The 19766-nt window shown below is 47.9% G+C and overlaps 2 protein-coding genes and 1 non-coding gene across 7 annotated transcripts in view; 1 reads left to right on the plus strand and 2 right to left on the minus strand.

Annotated features, from left to right (window-relative positions):
- Simc1 (SUMO interacting motifs containing 1) overlaps window positions 1-3944 on the plus strand; it is a 34332-nt gene extending 30388 nt beyond the window's left edge. For all 3 annotated transcript variants that reach the window (XM_027409866.2, XM_027409867.2, XM_027409871.2), the window contains one exon: window positions 3041-3944. In XM_027409866.2, coding sequence (XP_027265667.1) covers window positions 3041-3291 — 251 coding nt within the window. In that variant the 3' untranslated portion in view covers window positions 3292-3944. The remainder of the gene's footprint in view (window positions 1-3040) is intronic.
- On the minus strand, window positions 3878-18576 carry Kiaa1191 (KIAA1191 ortholog). 3 transcript variants are annotated; one of them, XM_027409872.2, is made up of 9 exons: window positions 18405-18543; window positions 17786-17892; window positions 17476-17562; window positions 14855-15033; window positions 11525-11651; window positions 9465-9589; window positions 5651-5757; window positions 5392-5531; window positions 3878-5307 (listed from the first exon to the last, which is right to left on the minus strand). In XM_027409872.2, the coding sequence occupies exons 3-9, from the start codon at window positions 17501-17503 to the stop codon at window positions 5102-5104; spliced, it is 912 nt and encodes a 303-aa protein (XP_027265673.1). In that variant the 5' UTR covers window positions 17504-17562; window positions 17786-17892; window positions 18405-18543; the 3' UTR covers window positions 3878-5101. The 3 variants fall into 3 exon arrangements, with proteins under 3 accessions (XP_027265673.1, XP_027265674.1, XP_027265675.1); XM_027409873.2 differs by lacking the exon at window positions 17476-17562; XM_027409874.2 differs by lacking the exons at window positions 11525-11651; window positions 14855-15033; window positions 17476-17562; window positions 17786-17892 and having other exon boundaries at window positions 18405-18576.
- On the minus strand, window positions 8620-8726 carry LOC113834933. The gene has a single exon (XR_003484290.1). It is a non-coding gene; the product is annotated as a U6 spliceosomal RNA (small nuclear RNA).
- Window positions 18577-19766: the final 1190 nt, after the last annotated feature.

Consider the following 19766-nt stretch of genomic DNA (forward strand, 5'->3'; position numbering starts at 1 on the left):
GATGTGAAAACCTTCATATTTTGTTATAGCTGGTAGGAATACAGTGGTCCCCCTGGTGAGGAGTTTGTGTAGATAAGCAAAAAACCATTGTATGGTGAACCCTGGCTTCTCATAGCACCTTTATTATAAACAGCTGTCAATGAAATACAAATACAGAGCACATCTGCAGCAAGATGGACATACATCCTGTAAAAGATGTGAAGGACCTTAAAATAGATGGGCTTGTAGCTCACAGAGTGTTTGCCTGGAATGCCTGGGTTCCTGGGTTCAATCCCCAGGGCTGGGAGAGTTAGACTGGGTAGTACTGGGCCGTGTATATGGCAAGGATCACAGTCGAGTAACTTCATCAATTGAGAATGGCTTTATTAAACAGGGATTGTTGAGGACCTTGGTAAGGCTGAAGAACTGGCAAGTTAATAAATCACTAGAAAGGCTGGGCTATAGCTCAGTTGGTTGAGTGATTTCTAAGCATTCATGAAGCCCGGGTTCAGTCCCAGCACAGCATAAACTAGCACTCAGGTGGAGACAGGAGAACCTGATTCAAGGTCGCCCTTGGCTACTTGGCAAATTAAGGTCATCCTGCAGTACAGGAGACCTTCTCACTAATGAAGTTTAAATCAAAGTACTAAGTACATAGGTTTTTTTCTTTTTTTTTTTTCCTGTTTTACAATTCGACTTTGTTTTGTATTTCAAAGATGGTCTGAAACCTACTATGTATCCCAGATTGGCCTGAATTTAAGATTCTCCTGCCTCAGGCTCCCAGGTACTAGGTTTATAAAAATATACCACCATGACTGACAAAAATAGTAACATCACAGGCGGGAAATGGAGCATTTCCCCTGGACATGTTGTATGGAGAACACAGCCTCAAGCTGTTCTTCCCACAGCCCTCGACCTGGCTCTCATCTCAAGGAAGTACCCCACAAACCCAGACTGATGACTGTCTAGTCAGGGTTTCTATTGCTGGGCTAGAACTTTATGACCAATAGCCGCTTGTGGAGGAAAGGGCTTATTTCACTTCCACCCATCAACCAGGGGAACCTGGAAGCAGGCACTGAAGCAGAAGCCATGGAGGACTTGTTTCCCCTACCTTACTCAGCTCCACCTCCCACCCCCAGACAAGAGTTTCTTTGTGTTCAGAATTCCAAGGCTGTCCTGGAACTCAATTGTAGACCAGGCTGGTCTCAAACTCACAGAGTGCTGGGATTAAAGGTATGCACCACCCACACCCAGCTCCTACAGACCAATCTTACAGAGGCACTTTCTCCTCCTAAACGACTCTAGTGTCAAGTTTACTTGACAAGTTTACTTGTCAAGTTGACTCTAAACTTGTGGGACAGAGACCATTTGTAAATGAATGACCTAGCCAGGCGGTGGTGACGCACGCCTTTAATCCCAGCACTTGGGAGGCAAAGGCAGGCAGATCTCTGTGAGTTCGAGACCAGCCTGGTCTACAAGAGCGAGTTCCAGGACAAGTTCCAAAGCCACAGAGAAACCCTGTCTCGAAAAACAAAATAAATAAATAAATAAATAAACAAACAAACAAATAAATGACCTGTCCCCTTCAAAAGTACTGTTCCCAACTAAAGAGCAGTACGTGATCCTAGACAGGATTCTAAGGGAGAGCTGAGGATCAGCAATCAAACGCTTGCCTAACACATGCAAGGCCATAGGTTCTGTCCTAGGGGACTGGAGAGACGGCTCAGGGAGGCTAAGAGCTCTTCTAGAGGTCTTGAGTTCAATTCCCAGCAACCACATGGTGGCTCACAACCATCCGTTATGAGATCTGGTGGCCTCTTCCGGCCTGCAAGCATACATGTAGGCAGAACATTGTATACATAATAAATAAAATCTTTTAAAAAAAAATGAAGGGCATAGCTGGGAATCTGAAGAGTGCTGCATTATGGGTCATGGTGTCTGTAGATTATCTTCACATAGTAACGAGGAAATTTTACTTGCCCATGCTTATGTTGGGGTTGATTTTAAACTCAGTGACGTTACATAGAAAATAGAGAGACCTCATAGACAGACCTACTCAGCTCTGCATCCAAGAATGCTGTGCAGTCTTTCTCCCTGCCCCCCTCTCCAGGCTGGCCCTGAACTCATGGCTATCCTCCTGCTTTGGCCTCCTAAGTCCTAGATTATAGGGTAAACTATACATAGGCTTCTAGGTTCACTTCTCTACAGTGCTGATGATAAGTAACTTAGAATTTATTATTCTTGTATGAGAAAAAATAATTCTTCCATCACCAATATCTTAATTTCAGCCTGCCTGTCTGGGGGCAGACAGGGTCTTTCCTGCTTTATACTCTTACAACTATAACTTCAGGGGTCTGGGGCTGTTGTGCTAGAGAGTGAACCCAAGCCTCCTACATACTAGACAAGCACTTTCCACTTAACTGTACCCATTCCTTATAACTAGATGTCAAAGGGTGCATTGTCAGGCCGTGAACACAGTTAATAGTGTGCATTTTTTAGAACCCTCAATGAAAGGCATACCCAAACACACAAAGTAGTGAAAAAGAAAAAAACAAAAAAAACAAAAACATGAATTTTTCCCTAAGTGGTTATTAAAGTACAGAGTTACTGTTTAAGTCAAATGAAAGGAACTAAACTATTTTAATAAGTAAAGTTTCTTGGAGAGATTGCTCAGCAGGTAAGACCATTTACTGCTCTTCCAGAGAACTGCCGTTCAGTTCCCAACACGTACATCACAACTGTCTTGTAATTCCAGTTTAATCTGATGTCCTCTTCTGGCTTCTGGGCACCTGCACATACATGGTATACACACACAATAACTTCTACAAGTTTTCCTTTTTTAATTGTTTGAGACAGGGTCTACTTAGTCATGACTGCCTTGCCCAGCAATGGCTTTTCTTGACAATCAGTGTTGAGGCAAGAACACAAACCTTTAGGAAACAGGGCTTCCACAGTAACTCACTTGAGCTTTTGACTTGTTGCCTAGCAGCCAGGCCCATTTGACTTTAACTTTTAAATCCCAAGAACAAAAAGCAGACGTTTGATTCCTTCCTTCTTGCAGAGCACCTACGGAGTTCAGTGATTGATCGAAAAGACTTGATCATCAAAAGAATCAAGCCCAAGCCCCAACAAGGAGATGACATCACAGTGGTGGATGTGGAGAAGCAGATTGAGGCCTTCCGCAGCCGCCTGACCCACATACTGGGAGAACCCCTGGTCCCCCAGCTCCAAGACAAAGTGCACTTGTTGAAGCTGCTACTCTTCTATGCTGCGGACTTGAACCCTGACACAGAGCCTGCCTCACAGCACTGAGGCAGCCAGACTTGTAAGCACTGAGTACCAAGAATACCTCCGGATTGTCGCCAGCTACTTAGAAGCTCTGAAGTGGACTATCAAAGGACCAAACCTATTTATCTGTAGGCTGTAATCACTTTATAACTCTTCTTCAGTAGATCTTTTTTTTATAATCCTTATCCTAGCATACTCAAATGTGTCTTAAACATACAAGGTGTATATATTTTTTATTAAATTATTTATCTATGCTTTTGAAACAGGCAATACGATATTGCACTATATGTCCAACATTTCCATTCAAGATGTGAAAGACCCTCGGCTAAACCATCTCATCAGTGTTACATCTGTCAAGGTACTAACGTCCTGTTTCTGGAAAGACAGTTTTTCCTGAATAGAGCACATTCTATATTAGACTTTTCATATTGCCTATGATATGACTCTGTGGTCAGTTAATTAAAGCTAAAAAACAAAGCAGGCAAAGAAACAAAGAATAGAGCCTGTTAATGAAGCATCTGATGTCAAAAAGATAGCACAAAAGGTACTAAGTTTACAATGCGCCAGACTCCACTACGGGGCAGGCAGAGTGGACAAGAGAGAACCAGGATTGAGAAAGTAGTAAAGATTTTTATTGTCAATACAAGATAACACAAATAAATTAATTTTTACAACAATCTTGGGCTCCAGAGCTTCTCTGTGAGAAAGTTAACTCATTATATAAACAGACTATCTAAAATGATCTAGCAAGCGAATGTGACAGTGTGCAAGACCAACAGGCCTGTGAACAATGAGAAGAAAAAAAGGGCATTTTCTTGCTTCCTTTGCTTAGTAAGATGTGTTATTAAACATATGAGGCTAACTTGGTGGAAAATGGCCTCAAAGTTATCAGAATAAGGTGACACCAAGTTCATGTGAATCTGAAGACAATAATCCAATTGTATCTGTCATCTTCTTTACTCTAACAGAAGCTTAAGCTGGGTGTGATGGTGTATGCCTTTAATCCCAGCACTGGGAGGAGGGGCAGGTAGCTCTTCTCTGTGAGTCTACTGAGAGAGTTCCAGCCTAGCTAAGGCTACATAGTGAGACCCTGTCTCAAAAAACAAAACACACACAACTAAAATAAGATCCAGGAACTAGGGATGAAGCTCAGTGGTTGGAGCGCTTGCCTAGCTTGAGCAAAACCCGGCTTCATCCCCAGTAAGGGAGGGGAGGAAAAGGAACCTTTATCAGTATGAAACCAGTAGACTCGATTAGGACTTCAATTAAGTTCATGTTAAAGTGCAAAAGAGACTGCGAGACTAGGCTAGTGTTTGCTCTGAGACACAGCAGATAAACAGTCCTCCAGCTGCAGCGGCCAGGACCAAGTGTGCACTGGACCAATGAAAAAAAGAACCTGGGATCCAGCTTAGAAAGCCAGGGTCTGCCACTGTGGTCATGAACTGACCCAGCTCGCAGACAAGTCCAGGCCCACTCACAAAGCTAAAGCATGTCAGGAAGCCATGGCTGTCCAGACAGTTGCTGGGCACCTCTATCATGATTTGTAACTGCTCGTGTTGATCAAAGGAAAACAACCAAGAGGCCTTAAGTTTTGGAAACACACCAGCACTATTTACCCAGGAGAGCAAGGGTCAAAGTCCTTCTCTAGGATAAATGATTAAAAAAAAGAGGTCCCCACTCAGCACCACTGATGTTTTCTACCAACCCGAAAGCAATCCAAAATGGTTTCTCTCACACAAGGACAATCTGCACAATGTCACTCAGGCCTCCTGTTAACTACATCACTCCTATGTCAGAGCCCAGGGAAAGTTGCAGACCCTGGACACAAAGCATTCTAGAAGCCAGTGGGTGTGAGCACATTCAGGTCACGGGGTTTGAGATTATGGGTTCGAGGTGGTGGTTTCTTCCCTTCTACCACTGGGACATCTATTTTAGGCGGCTTGAAGGTTGCTGGGTCTTCACCTCCTCTTGTGGCCTGGGCACGCATTAGCTCCATAGGAGAGGGTTTGGGGGCACCTTTGTAAGCCTGGACAGCAAAACCTACCAAGGAAAAGCAAACGATTATAGCTCCCCACCCAAACAGCAGCCAGGGCCTCTCTACGATTTCTGAAGAAGCTGCCTTACCAGAGTCAGACCTCTGCAGGGGCCGGGCTCCAAAGAGGCTCCATTTGTCTGCTGAGTTCTTGTCATTTCCACTCCCAGAATCCATGGTGTGAGGGTTTGGGCCAGGTAAGGCTGTGGAGGAGCCAGAAGGGAACCAACCTCTGGAACGGAGAAGTATAGAGATATTTCTGAGTGTCGTCTTCCTGTGTCATAAGAAGTGTCCTCCACAGGCTGGAGGCCAGCACCACCTCAGCACCAGCTTCCTAAAGGAAGGACTCACCTGGACTTCTGCTTGGGGGAGGAGTGAGGGGTGCTGCTCGGGGTGGACTGGGCCGATGCAGGTGGCTTCTCTTCTCTGGTTGTCTCTCCACTCTGCAGCTTTAGTTTCTGCTCACATGGTGACAAGGGACTTTGAGAAGACAGCACACAAAGCAGCATAGTCTGGGTGCAAACACTCTGACACACATACCAACCAGGCGGGGGTGGGCTTGTGTCTTCCACATTAGATGGACTCCCAAGTTTCTAGAGCTGTGCACTACAGCACCTCACATTTGTGTGCTACAAGCTGTGCACCACAACTTGTGTCTGAAAAGGTCATTTAGGGGAAGAGGCACCACACTGCAAACCCTTTAGCTCTGGCCTTCAGTTCTGCTCCTGACTTTCAGTACAACCCTTGCCTGAAAGCTAAGACTTCGGGCTTGTGTCAGCCCTCCTTATCGAAATGCTCCCTCTAAGCAACCTAACTCATTCTCCCTTCTCTCCCATAACCAACCTAACTCATTCTCCCTTCTCTCCCATAACCAACGACCTCCCAGCATGGCTAAAATGCTGCCAACACACTGCAGTCTAGCAGGGAGAGCCAGAGCTCTGGATCTTGGCTGAAGCTCCCGAGTAGCATGTCTGTCCTCCATAAGGGACATGATGCTGGATCTAAGCGGACTCTCTAAACAGCAATTTGTGTAAGTTGACAATCCATTACAAGATGAAAGGCAAAACAGAGCACCCCTCAAGTATCTATCTTGTCTAAGCTCAGATGGATACCAGTTCAACACTCATTTCTCACAGCAGTGACTTTTAAATTTAGGCTGCAGATTCATCTGGAATCCTCATCCATGGCGTCCTGATCTCCCCCACACACACCCCCACACACACACACACACACACTGTGCACCATCTCCCGGTGCTTGTTATTGTCTCCCTATGTCCAAAGGAACTTGTCGTGGCTACTTGGGTTTTTTGTTGTTAGTTGGTTGGGTGGTTGGTTGGTTTTGGTTTTTTGAGACAGGGTTTCTCTGTGTAGCCCTGGCTGTCCTCACACTCAAAGACCCACCTGCCTCTGCCTCCCTCTGAGTTCTGGGATTAAAGGCGTGTGCCACCACTGCCCTGCTGTGTGTGTGTGTGTGTGTGTGTGTGTGTGTGTGTGTGTGTGTGTGTGTGTGTGTGTAGGTTTTTTGAGACAGGATTTCTCTGTGGCTTTGGAAGCTGTCCTGGAACTAGCTCTTTGTAGACCAGGCTGGTCTAGAACTCAAAGAGATCGACCTGCCTCTGCCTCCCGAGTGCTGGGATTAAAGGCGTGAGCCACCAACACCCAGCTGTTTTTATTTTTAATGTGCATGAGTGTTTGCCTGCATGTGTGTATATGTACTGTGGGGGAGGGTGGTGTGCACACCGGGTAGAAGTGCATATGGAGATCAACTTCATTTCACTACTCAAAAGACACCCACCTTGTTGGATTGGGTTTTTGAGACAGGGTCTCACTATGTAAGCTCTGGCTATCCTGGAACTCACTATATAAACCAAGTGAGCCTTGAATTCTCCAAGTGCTGGGAGTGGTGCATCACTATGTCTGGCACCACTGTTTTTTGAGGTTGTATCTCACTGGAATCTGGAGCTACTTAGACTATGCTGGCTGGACAGCAAACTCCAGGAAAACGCCTATCTTTACCTCCCTAGCACTGAGGCGGCCAGCATGGACCACACATATAACTTTACACATGGTTTCTAGGGACTGATGCTCATGCTCCTGTAGCAAGCACCTTACGGACTCATTTATCTGCCCAGCATCTTCTTTACTGACAAAACAGAATACAGTATCTACCTCCAAGGATCAATGTCAAAATTATGTAACTATATAAATCACAGAACACCATTCAGTAAGTAGGAAGTGGCCTTTCTAAAAGAAACATGTGAACACCAGTGAGATGGCTTAGTGGGTAAAGGCACTCACTGCCAGGCGGACAGCAATGTTTGATCCCTACATCTACAGGGTGGAAGAAAAGAATCAACTTCTACAAGCTTTTTTTCTGACCTCCACGTGTTCCATGGCATGAACTAACAGCACACACACACACACACACACACACACACACACTCTAAATAAATAAATAAATAAATAAATAAATAAATACAGGAAAAATTTTAAGGGAAGTCACTGAAATACTTCAACATAAGCCAGGCATAGTGACATACCAGGAATCCCAGCACTTGAGAGGCTGAGGCAGGAAAACCTTGACTTTAAGACCAGCCTTAACTACACAGAAAGATGCATCTTTTTTGAGAAAAGATAGAGGATGGGGACTAGAAAGATGGCTCAGCAGTTCAGAGCACCTGCTGCTCTTCCAGAAGTCCCCAGTTTGGTTCCCAGCAGCCACATGTGGGCGGCTCACAGCCATCTGTCACTCCAGTTCCAGATCAGATACCCTCTTTTGGCCTCTGCAGGTACCAGGTTTGAAAGTGGCATATAGTCATACATGCAGACAGATGCCCATGCATAGAAAAATCCATAAAACAAAAAACAAGGGAGTGAGGGGCTGGAGACGTAGCTCAGTGGTAGAATACTTCACAGTATGCACGAAGCTCTGGGTTCAATAACTGGCAGCACAAAGAAAAAATACTTTGTTGGTTTGTTTGGCTTTGGTTTTCTCTGTGTAACAGCCTTGGCTGTCCTAGAAATCATTTTGTAGACCAGACTGGCCTCAAACTTAGACATCCACTTGAGTGCTGGGATTAAAAGTGTGTGCCACCATGTGTGGCCACAAAGAAAAAATTTAACCATCATTAAATAAACCCTCACCAAAATAATCTCTGAACCCCCAAGACAGGGTCTCTCAATGTGGACCTGGCTGGCCTGGAACTCACTATGCAGACCAGGCTGGCCTCAAACACACAGAGATCCGCCTGCCTCTGCTTCCCAAGTGCTGGAATTAAAGATGTGCACCACCACACCCAGCTCCTGAATTTAATTTTTTTTTAAATATGGAACGCTTCACAAATTTTCATGTCATCCTTGCACAGGGGCCATGCTAATCTTTTCTCTATCATTCCAGTTGTAGCATATGTACTGCAAAAGCAGGCACCTGAATTTAATTTTTAAAAAGTTAAGTATAAGCCAGGCGTTGGTGGTGCATGCCTTTAATCCCAGCACTCGGGAGGCAGAGGCAGGCAGATCTCTGTGAGTTCGAGGCCCAGCCTGGTCTCCAGAGCTAGGATAGGCTCCAAAGCTACACAGAGAAACCCTGTCTCGAAAAACCAAAAAAAAAAAAAGTTAAGTATAAGTTAGGCATAGTGGTACACACCTAAAACACCAACACTTGGGAGCCAGAAGCAGGAGGATCAGAAGTTCAAAGCTAGCCTGAGTTTTCTGTTTGAAACAGAGTCTCACTATGTAGTCCTGGTGAGCCTGGAAACCCCCATGCTCACATACACGCCAATTCAAAAAATGTGCTAGCCTGGGTTTACATGCAAAGACCCTACCTCTCCATAAACAGAGAACAGTGTTACCCAGCTGAACTAGTAACTCTTGGAGCTGTGGGATTCCCCTCTTACTCCTTCTTAGCCAACCATTCTGGCATACAAGAGTTCACAGTTCTCATACATATCACATATAAACAAAATATGCCCTCACTTTATATACAAGCAAGCAAAATATCTGCAGCTAAGACCTCCAGGCCTTCAGCCAGGAATGCCACCTTAGCAGGACAGTCTAGTCCTTTGCCCACTAGCTTCTTGTCATTCTTCACAGCTGCCAGACAGCTAAGCTGTAAACTTCTAAACCACAGCCATATTTGAAGCCATGGACGATTCTGGTTGCTTACGTGGAGTGCTTCTGCCACTCGGAGGTACTTGGTCTCCTCAGTGGTGAGGCCCTTGTGAGGTGTGTAGCCAGCATCTCTCAGTCCTGCCTGTTGTTCAAAACGCTGGATGCTCTCCTGGGTCTGTTCTGAAAAAAGAGAACAGTCATGCTCAGCTCCTAGCTAGTTGCAAACCAACCTGGACAATACCTGCTGTTCTTCCCCGAAGCCAGAGGTCACAGTGACTGGTGGGCGGGCACGGGTATGGCAATTCTGACACCAATACACAGGTTCCCTGAGAAGCAGCACACTAAAAGGCAGGCTGCCCCACAGGGATGCTGGATGCCCCACCTCCTCTCACTCATACTCACATTCACCAACAGCAAGCAGAAGGCGCCTGGCATCCAGACACAGGAAATTCCCAAATCACTCACTCCCTCAGAGACTTCCCATTTGCACACGAGCTATGCCAAAGGGAAGTAGTGCCCGATGGCACTAAGTACCAGTCAGATTCACAGCACAGCCACCTGCCTTGAACTAGCCCTTCTAGGTTTGATCTTCTAGGGTTCTTAGGCATGTCTGCCTGCTGCTGTTCCTGGCCTAGCTAACGATGTTCTTTCAGCTTAGTTCATTATTTCCTAAGTCACTCACTACAGAATGAACAAGAGATGATTTTTTTTCTTAAGCTACAAACTATACACAAGCTTATAGCTGTGAACAGTCCCCACACCAGGTGGACTTCAGGATCTAGACAGTCCACTTCCGTTTTTATGTTACGGGTGTGCTGCCTGCATGGATTCTGGGTACCACGTACATGCCTGATGCCCTCGAAGCCACACAGCTGTGCTCTCTAACAACAGAATTGTCGAGCTACAGAATACAAGCAATAGCTGCTGCTTCCAACAATGCAGTCACAGAGAAACAATGGGTCTGGACTCTGACTTTCTCAGTCAACTTTCCAGAAGTGACCATGACAAACTGATGCCCTCCTGGAGGAGAAAGAACAGAACTTTGACAGAAAAAGAGCCAACCAAGGAGAACCTCTGGCACCTCAGCCCTGGGGTGGTATTACTGCTGACATGCAGAGTGTGTACTGAATAATTAACTTCCCACACCAACTAGAATGGCCTCGAGAAGGAAGAAGCTAGGGGCCTTGTAGAAGAAGTTTACAAAGCGGAGCTGGAGAGATGGCCCTCCTCTCCCAGAGGACCCAAGTTCAGACCTCAGCAGCCCACTGGATGACTTACAACCATCTGTAACTCTAGCTCCAAGGGATCTGATGCCACCTTCTGGCCTCCTCACCACCTCCAAACACTCCCAAGCACACATACTGTATACATAGTTTTAAAAAAAAATTTTAAAAAATGCTCTCATACCAAGCTTCATTAGGGGCCATTAATGACACATTTTAAAAACTAAAGAAACTGAGGCACCAAACCTAGTCATCTTATTGGTGGATCAACATGTACAAGGCCTTGGGCAGCACTACCAAAAATCTGTGAAAATACATATAAATTATTCATAAATGCATATGTGAATTTTTTAAAGTTGCTGGGGCAGTAGTACATGAGCAATACTGACCCTCATGAACACTAAGGCAGGAGGACTGCTTTGAGTTTGAAGCTAATGAGCACACAGCAAGACCCCGTCTCAAAACAAACCAAAGACATGTGTAACAGCGCAAGCCCAGAGGGCCGCCCTCCAGTGTGCCACCTTCTCCAGCAACACACGTAAGCCGGTAATTGCAGTGGACCCAAAGCTCCTGCTAGTGAACTAGTCAACCTTAACATCAACCTGCCAGCTAGAGCCCCGACTTCAGAAAACGGGGTGCCATATTTAGCATTAAGTAACTTGCCCAACACCACCACACTGATCAGTACAGACAGGAAAATGAAAGACTGTATCAAGCAACAGCAGGACTCTATCTAAGCCCTGAGATCCTCAACAGTCAGCAAATTGACCTCCCCGACGAGACTCAGCAGCCAGTGGAACGTGGGTCCCCAGAAAGCAGGTCTGATGATCATCAGCCGAGGCCCAAGCTCTCCCTCACTGGCTCTGCTCTGCCAAGACTGAAAGGCGCTTACTTGTGATCAGGGAATTCATGATGACATGGGTAGCTTTAGCCTTCACCACAGGGGTCTTGTCTGAACTGTCAGTGGCTGTTGCTGGAGTCACAGCAAGGGAAGAGACACTGGCCGCTCCTTCCTCTGTCTGTCCGAGAGAAGTAAGGAAGCACATGAGCAGGGCAGGAGCCGCACCCCTAAACTTACTTCTTTAGACAAGAGTTACAAGAATCTGTGACCGGTAAGTGAAGAAATACTCAAAAGGAACAGTGGCAACCTCCACTAGCCCACGGTGTAACAGAAAAGGACCTTCCTTATGGGGAGAGCCTGGAATCACCAAAGGAAAGGCAGAGTTTGGAGCCCTGAGGCCTAACTTTCCAACCTGCCTATAACACTACAGATATAACACTGGGCTTGGTGGCACACACATGTAATCCTGGTGCTAGAGAGCCCAAGGCAGGGGGTTCGGTATGGGTTCAAATCTAGTCTGGGCTACATAGTGAATCCAAGACAAGGATGGAATACCTACCAAAATCCTGTCTCCAAAACTGAGGAAAAACTAATGAGGGACAAAGGAAAGAAAGGACAAGCAGGGAGAAAAAACATAAGATAGAAGAGACACCTCTTACAAAGCACTGACCGAGCCTTATTTAGCCTGAGCAGAGCACTCCCTCAGTCACCTGAGTACTGGCCAAATACCTTTCAGGCTGCTCGGCAGGTCTAGGCTGTCAGAGGTGAGACATGAGGGTTCCATCTCCAGGACCACATAAACAGAGTGTGGTAATGCCCATCTGTAGGTCCCAGCACTCAGAAAGCTAAAGACTGCCATGAGTTCAAGGCCAACCTTGGCTACATAGTGAGACTCTATATCAAAAGAAAAAAGAATGTTTCTAGCACAGTATGTGTGAAGCCCCGGGTTCTAGCCCCAGCACCACAGAAAATAATATTTTTAAATAAAAATTATGTTTCTAACAAAGCCCCAAGTGTGTTGTTTAGTGTTAACGGTCAGTGTTTACTTGACAAAATCTACAATCAGGGCTGGAGAGATGGCTCAGAGGTTAAGACAAGTGGCTGCTCTTCCAGAAGTCCCGAGTTCAATTCCCAGCAACCACATGGTGGCTCACAACCATCTGTAATGAGATCTGGTGCCCTCTTCTGGTGTGCAGATATACATGGAAGCAGAATGTTGTATACATAATAAATAAAATCTTAAAAAAAAAATCTGCAATCACCTAGAAGAGAGGCCTCTGAGCACATCTATGAAGAATCATTTAGATGAATGTTAGCCTTTGTGAGTATCTGTGAGAGATTATCTTGATTCTGTTAGCTGATGAGTGAAGACCAATCTTTATGACAGGTGGCACCTCCCTGGGCAGGGGATCCTGGGCTGTATGAGATGGAGAAAGGGATGGAGCAGCAGTGTGCATCCACCTCTCTGTTTCCTGACTGTGAATGAGACTGACCCACTCCTTCAGTTCCTCTGCCTCTGTTTGCCCACCGGATGGACTGGACCTAACCTGTGAGCTCTGTGGGCCCTTTCCCTGGGGTTGCTGTCAGAGTATCTGATCACAGCAACAGGAAAGGAAACTGGACCAGCAAGTAAAGCTGCTGGACCACCGCACAAAGGCTCACAGCGGTCTGTCTCCCTATGCCAACCCCCAGGCTGAGCACTGAACCCAGGGCCTTGCACGTGCTCAGCAAGCACACTACCTCTGAGTATATCCCCGCCCCTTTTCAATCTATTCTGAGACAAGACCTTATTAAGTTACCTGGACTTGTCTTGAATTCACTCTGTAGCCCAAGCAGGCAATCCTCCTGCACCAACCTTGGAAACAGCTAGTTTGTTTTTGTGTGTGTCTGTTTTATAGTTGTTTAGGAGTCTTGTTTCTTTGGGCAGGGGGCCTCTGGATGGAGCTCATGCTGGCCTCAGACTCAAGACCCTCTGCATACAGACTGCCATAGTTCTTGCAGTCTTCCATTGTTTATTTTTTTGAAACAAAGGGTTTTTTTTGTTTTGTTTTTTTTTTGTATAGCCCTGGGTGTCCTGTAACTCTCTCTGTAAACCAAGCTGGCTCAAAGAGATCTGCCTGCCTGTGCCTCCCGAGTGCTGGGATTAAAGGTGTGCGTCACCACTGCCTGGCTTCCCAGTCTTTAGAACTTTCTGTCTTCAACAGCCGCCTGGGTCTGATTACAGCAAACAACTAAGGAGCTCTCCACAGAGCAGTAGGGGATGGTTCTTAGGAAGAAGTCCCCTGTCTGTGAGTATAAGAGTATAACAAGGGAAACAGAAAGGAGAGCTCAGACAGCACCCGGCTCAGCCCAGCCACACACTGACCAAGGCTTTAAGACTCCTGCTACTCCCTCACCACCTCTAAGATAAAGAATTCCCCTCTCTCAGACAGAGGTACTGTACTCAGGGGTAACACTGTGACCAGGTCAAACCACTTGGGATCCATTCCAGGTCTACTTTAAGCAGACCCTCACTGCATGCTTCCTCTGAGGCCTCCAGCTGAAGCTGCAGGGAAAATGGCTTTCTTTATGTGCTTCTCGGCCTGGTTAGAATTCTCAGGCAGAAGGATGACATTTACTATATTCTGGGTCTTGGAATCCAAGGTGAGCATCATAGGTTTCAGCAGCAGAGTGCACACAGTGACCTGGGGACTGCCCTGAGAGCACATGGAGCTGTTCAGGAGCCCGAGGGCAGGCACCATGCTTCCTGCCAGCAAAGGGGAGACACAGCACAAATGAAAACACAGCAGGCATTCAAGAGACCCCTGCTTATGCCAATCACAAAATGAACTTTCAAAGGTTTGTTTGACTCTCTGCCACACCTTCAGCTTAATACTGCAGTAGAATACAGAATGAGCATCTCTGTCCAAACCCTAAACTCTCAAAGTGCCTCAAATCTGAAGTCTTTTGCATGCGGCCATGACACAAGAGGACATAAAACATCCCACAGTGTAAAACTTCATTTTGTACATAACAGGCTATAAGTAGAAGGTATGTATACAACATAGATTAATTTCATATTTGGATTTGGGGCCTATTCCCCCACTAGCTCATTGTGTATATGCAAATATTCCAGTAATTCTTTGGCTAGATAACAGAGAAGCTACAGTGAGGTGAGCAGGACTCATCAGGACTCGGTATTGAGGGCGTGTGGAGTTTGGCTTTCTAGTTGAGGAAGTAGAGTCCAGAAGACTCTCAGGCAGATGACACTCTGTAGGAGAGATATACCAAGAGAACGATTGCTGCCTGATTTCATGGAGACAGAGAATCACTGAAGGCTTCTGGAGCAGGAGGAGAACAAAGGGAATGGGTTTGCCAGGAGCTGCCAGCAGGGGAAGGTACCTTGTCAAGATGCTGATACTTGCGCTCTGGAATCACTGGCTTCCAGGGAATGCTGCCCATGTCCGATGGAGGAGGAGTCATGGGCGCAGGGTCCTCCAGGGCATCATCATAGCTGAATGCCCGGCGGCACATCCCGATGGGCAGGGACATCTTGCCTAGAGGCCCACTGGGCGCAAGAGCTAAGAACAGAGACACCTGTCAACACGGGATTATTAACTGAACATACTGGTGGCTTTAAGTTGATCTGTAGACAAGAAATCTGTGAAACTTACTTAGGGACAGTTTCTCTGTGACAATTAATCCATTCAAGGGAGGGTAATAACAGTGTCATTGCCTTCTTTCTCCACCACACTCTAGAGTCTCCACTTCACCTTCTCAGCCACACTATCCTGTTTTCATTCCTCTTTTTCAGACAGGGTCTTGCTATGCAGTCCTGCCTGGCTGGTGCTCACTATGTAGCTTACACAGCTCAACTCAAATTCTGTCATTCCTCCTGCCTCAGCTCTCCCCAAGTGCTGGGACTACAGGCATGGACCATCACACCAGGCCCTAGTCCACTTTCAAGTCCCTGAACCTTAAGCACAATGGAAATTTACCTAGACAAAGTCTCAACTTCAAAGCACAATTTCCAGTCAAAACTCAAACCTATCTCATTTTAAAATTCGTACGCTAAACCCTCGATCATACAAGACTAAGTTGGGTATATAGAGTGACTGAGGGCATCTTCTCTCTTTCCCCTCACTGCCTCATTTGATGAGGAAACTAAACCCTAGTGCTGAACGGACTTGCCTCAGCTCATAGAGAAAATGGCTGGCTGAGTTCTGACCAAGCCTATGACAAGTCCTATGCCTTCACGTCTCCTCCACAAAGAGAACTACAAGCAGCAGTTCACTGTGTGTGGTCTGGCACCACCTCTAATTCCTAGTGTTCTGATGACTGAAACACCTCCATCAAAGAGACTACTGACAGCCACTCTCATCAACACTAAAGCTCGATCCTGCCATTCCTGTCCACGAACTGACTGCTAGAATGTCCAGCTGTGACGCAGGCACCATGCTCCAAGGGCACTCTCAGCTGTGCCAGAGAAGAGAGCAAGGTTCATTTGTTTGGTTGACTGATCCAGAACCTGACTTCAAGGTGATACTTTCCTGTTACATAATCACATTCTTCAAGATAGCAACCTGCCTGGCAGCAAGTCCCAAACCCGGAAAGTTTCCTTTAACAGCAAGGGGACCCAGAGCTACCTATCATGTGATTATTACCAATATTAACAATTACTAACAAACCCAGGGACCAGGGACCAGGGGCCAGGGAGAGAGGGCAGTGAGGTGTAACTCCTAATGGGAACAAAGTCTTTCTGAGAGAATGAAAATGCTCTGTAAGGACATTAATTTGATGGATGCACAACCTTATGACCACACCATCCACCAAACTACCCACGTTAAGTGGTGATTTTTCAGAATGTGCACTGTATCTCCACTAAAATAGGCATCCAAATAAAAACTACCAGGCACTTAATTCCTTCTCGTACCTAATCCTCACTAAACAAATTCTCTTCCCATTTCCCAGATCAGGACGTAAGCAATATCACACAGCAACAAATGTACAGTAGACACTGAACCCAGGCTCCCACCTTGCGCCCACTGTGCCAGTAACCCAGTGAGTCAACACCACAGCTCTACACGGTTACAATGAGTATATGGCAACTCTGCGTGTGTGGAAGACATACATAACAGCAGACACACAGACAGTATCTCACGGTAGACATATGAGGACACATGGGGACACTTTCAGTAACTTACCTAACTGGGGAGCAATTTCAAAAACATGTTCAAGACTTCTCCCAATGGCTTTATAAAAGCAATGGCACTAAAGTCAACTAACCTCTACTAGGAAACATGTTCCCACAAAGAGATCACAAACTTTTTGAGCCAGGAGTGGTATACACACTTTTAATCCCAGCACTCAGGAGGCAGAGGCAGGAGCATCTCTACTAGTTCAAGGCTATCCTGGTCTACATAGAGAGTTCCAAGACAGCCAAAACTATAAACTACACAGAGAGACCTGTCTCAGAAAAAACAAACAAAAAGATTTACTCTTCACACTAGACGAGCAGGCAACACCATCTACACTTCTGAGAACAAAGACAGGGTGATTCAGACTGACTTAAAAATCACCTTCCTTTCTGCTAACAAACAGTCCAAGGAGGAATCAGCAACTTCAGCAACCCAGACACTACAGTGCAACATAAACCAAAAACACACTAAATGTTGATGCAAACATTTTTACAGCTAAGTTAGATGTAACAGTGACTGTACCTTCGGCCCAGACCTCCATCCTAACTACCCTCAGAACAGGGTAATTTAATCACAGGGACACACCCTACAAACACTGTTAATTCTCCGTTGGTATAAATAATGCATCTGCCATACACTTAAGGACAGTGGCTCTAAGTTAAGATATGGGTTTATACCACGGCCGGGAGGGTAATGAGATAATACTCAAATGATGACAAGCTGGTTCCCTAGTGGCAAAAAGGAACCACCAATATATGATTTGGAGAAAATTAAGTTTCGATCAATTAGGGCAAAACAGACTTAACCAAAAAGAACTCAGTTTACCAGGCACTTCTGGTTGTCTCGAAGCCATTGAAAGACAGGGATCCAGGTGCTTTTCCTATACAGAATGCGGAGTTCAGTCCCTGCCACCTAATGAAAATAACAAAGGGCATTTTCTTATGCTGAACAGCAGAGGACTCCAGTGCTGTTCTTTTGACAGGCACAGCGATTTAGGGCTTGTTAACAAGGTTGAAACACACATACACCAGAACCAATGCGTGACAAACACAGCCCAAAAGGACAAACTTCAACGGTGGCTCATCTTAACCACTGAGAGGGTAGACACCAGACACAGCGGAGACGGACGCCTTACCACGGAGAAATGACGCGGGACTATGCTGACGGACAGATGGTAGTGAGGAGCATTGCCCAGCTGCTGCAAATTAGCAAAGCTTCAGAGGAAGAGTCCATCCAGGGGTCCTAATGACAATAAACGCCCAGGTTGGCACAGCGCTCCCGGGCCCACCAGACGATGCCCTGCACACTCGCTCGCTCCCCGCTGTCAGCCTCACACCAAGCACTGTGTAGCATTTCCCCTTGACAGGAACGGGCTGTGCCGCCCGCTGTCCCTGCCGCCGGCTGACGGCGATCGCCTTACGAGCACACACTTGTCTGTGAAGCCCGGCGCCGAACTGCACCGCGGACGCTGCGGGCCCGATGTCTCCCGAGTTCCCAGGGGCGGCTCGCCCGCCGCAGCCCAGAGCGTCCGCGAGCCAGGCGCTCGCCCTCGCCCTCCCCTCGCCCTCGGCGGCCCCAGCCCTTCTCCCCTCCAGCAGGCACAGAACAAAGCCTCCGGGAGGCGTCAAGCCCGGCCAGACCCTTCCCCGCCCGGTGCCGCCCCTCCAGGCCGAGCTCGCTGGGGATCGCGGCCCCCAGGCCGCGGCGCCCCGGGGCTCGGGCTGTCCCAGCAGCGCCAGGCCGCGGTCCTTCACCTGCTCGCCCGCCGCCTGCGGCCCGAACTCCGACACTAAAGAGGCTCCGGGGCTCCAGACGGCTCGAGAGGCTGCGGGGCTGAGCCGAGCCGAGCCATCGTGAGAGCGCGACACACGCTCCCCGACAGAGCACTGCCGGCAGCCGAACCCCAGCCCAGGCCGAGACCGCGGCGCGGCACGTCGCGCGAGACTTGCTTGACTCGGAGGTTCGCGGGGCGTGCTGGGAGTTGTAGTCCACGGTCCGGGCTCATCGCCATTACCGCCTTCACCCGCCCGGCAGTTGGACTCTCGGGACATGTCACCGGCTCCCGGGGCGGAGGGTGGCCTGCTGCCAGCGCCGCCTCTGCGGCTGTAATCCCGACACTCGGAGGCTGAGACGGGAGCGCGATGGGAAGTGGGGTGAGGGGAGGGGGAGAATGAAGACAAACGGAGATGGAGAGGCAGCGGGGCCTGCGTTCGTTCCCAGCGCCCGCTCTCGGCCGCCCTCTCCTGGCCTCCGAGGACGCTGCACGCACGCGCGCGTTCCCACACTCGCGACGCTCCATCCTTTGAAAACAGAAGGTGGGCGTGGCCTAGGAAACACCCTGGAGTCACAGCCAAAGCCTCCCTGCCGGCTTCCCTGGGCTTGTGGCCCTGTCACCATTTCCTGTCTGGCCCCAAACCAAGCACACGCACGTACAGACACACACGCACGTACACACACAGGCACGCGCGCATGCACACACAGTGGAGTGGGCAAACTGTCTTCCAGGTGCGTGAGGCAAGGTCTGTCCTAAACCACACACGCACACATACCCGCACGCGCACGCTTGCACACACACGCACATGCAGGCACACATGCACGCACGCACATGCACGCACACATACACGCGCGCGCACACACAGTGGAGTGGGCAAACTGTCTTCCAGGTGCGTGAGGCAAGGTCTGTCCATAAACCACACACGCACACATACACACATGCGCACGCTTGCACACACACACGCACATGCAGGCACACATGCACACACGTGCACGCGCATGCACGCACACACACTCGCACATGCACGCACACAGGCACGCACACACAGTGGAGTGGGCAAACTGTCTTGCAGGAGCGTGAGGCAAGGTCTATCCTAAACCACACACGCACACATACACACACGTGCACGCGCATGCACGCACACACTGGCACATGCACGCACACATACGCACGCGCACACAGTGGAGTGGGCAAACTGTCTTCCAGGAGCGTGAGGCAGGCAAGCGGGACCACACTACGACCTCGCCTCCCCGCGCTGGGGGACAGTAACCGTGAAGAAAATGGAGCGAGAGAGGTTTTCAGAGACCTTCTCCGCTCCCGCTCCCGAGGGAAAGCTGAATTC

The sequence above is a fragment of the Cricetulus griseus genome, chromosome 3 (assembly GCF_003668045.3).
Source record: "Cricetulus griseus strain 17A/GY chromosome 3, alternate assembly CriGri-PICRH-1.0, whole genome shotgun sequence".
NCBI classification, from domain to species: domain Eukaryota; kingdom Metazoa; phylum Chordata; class Mammalia; order Rodentia; family Cricetidae; genus Cricetulus; species Cricetulus griseus.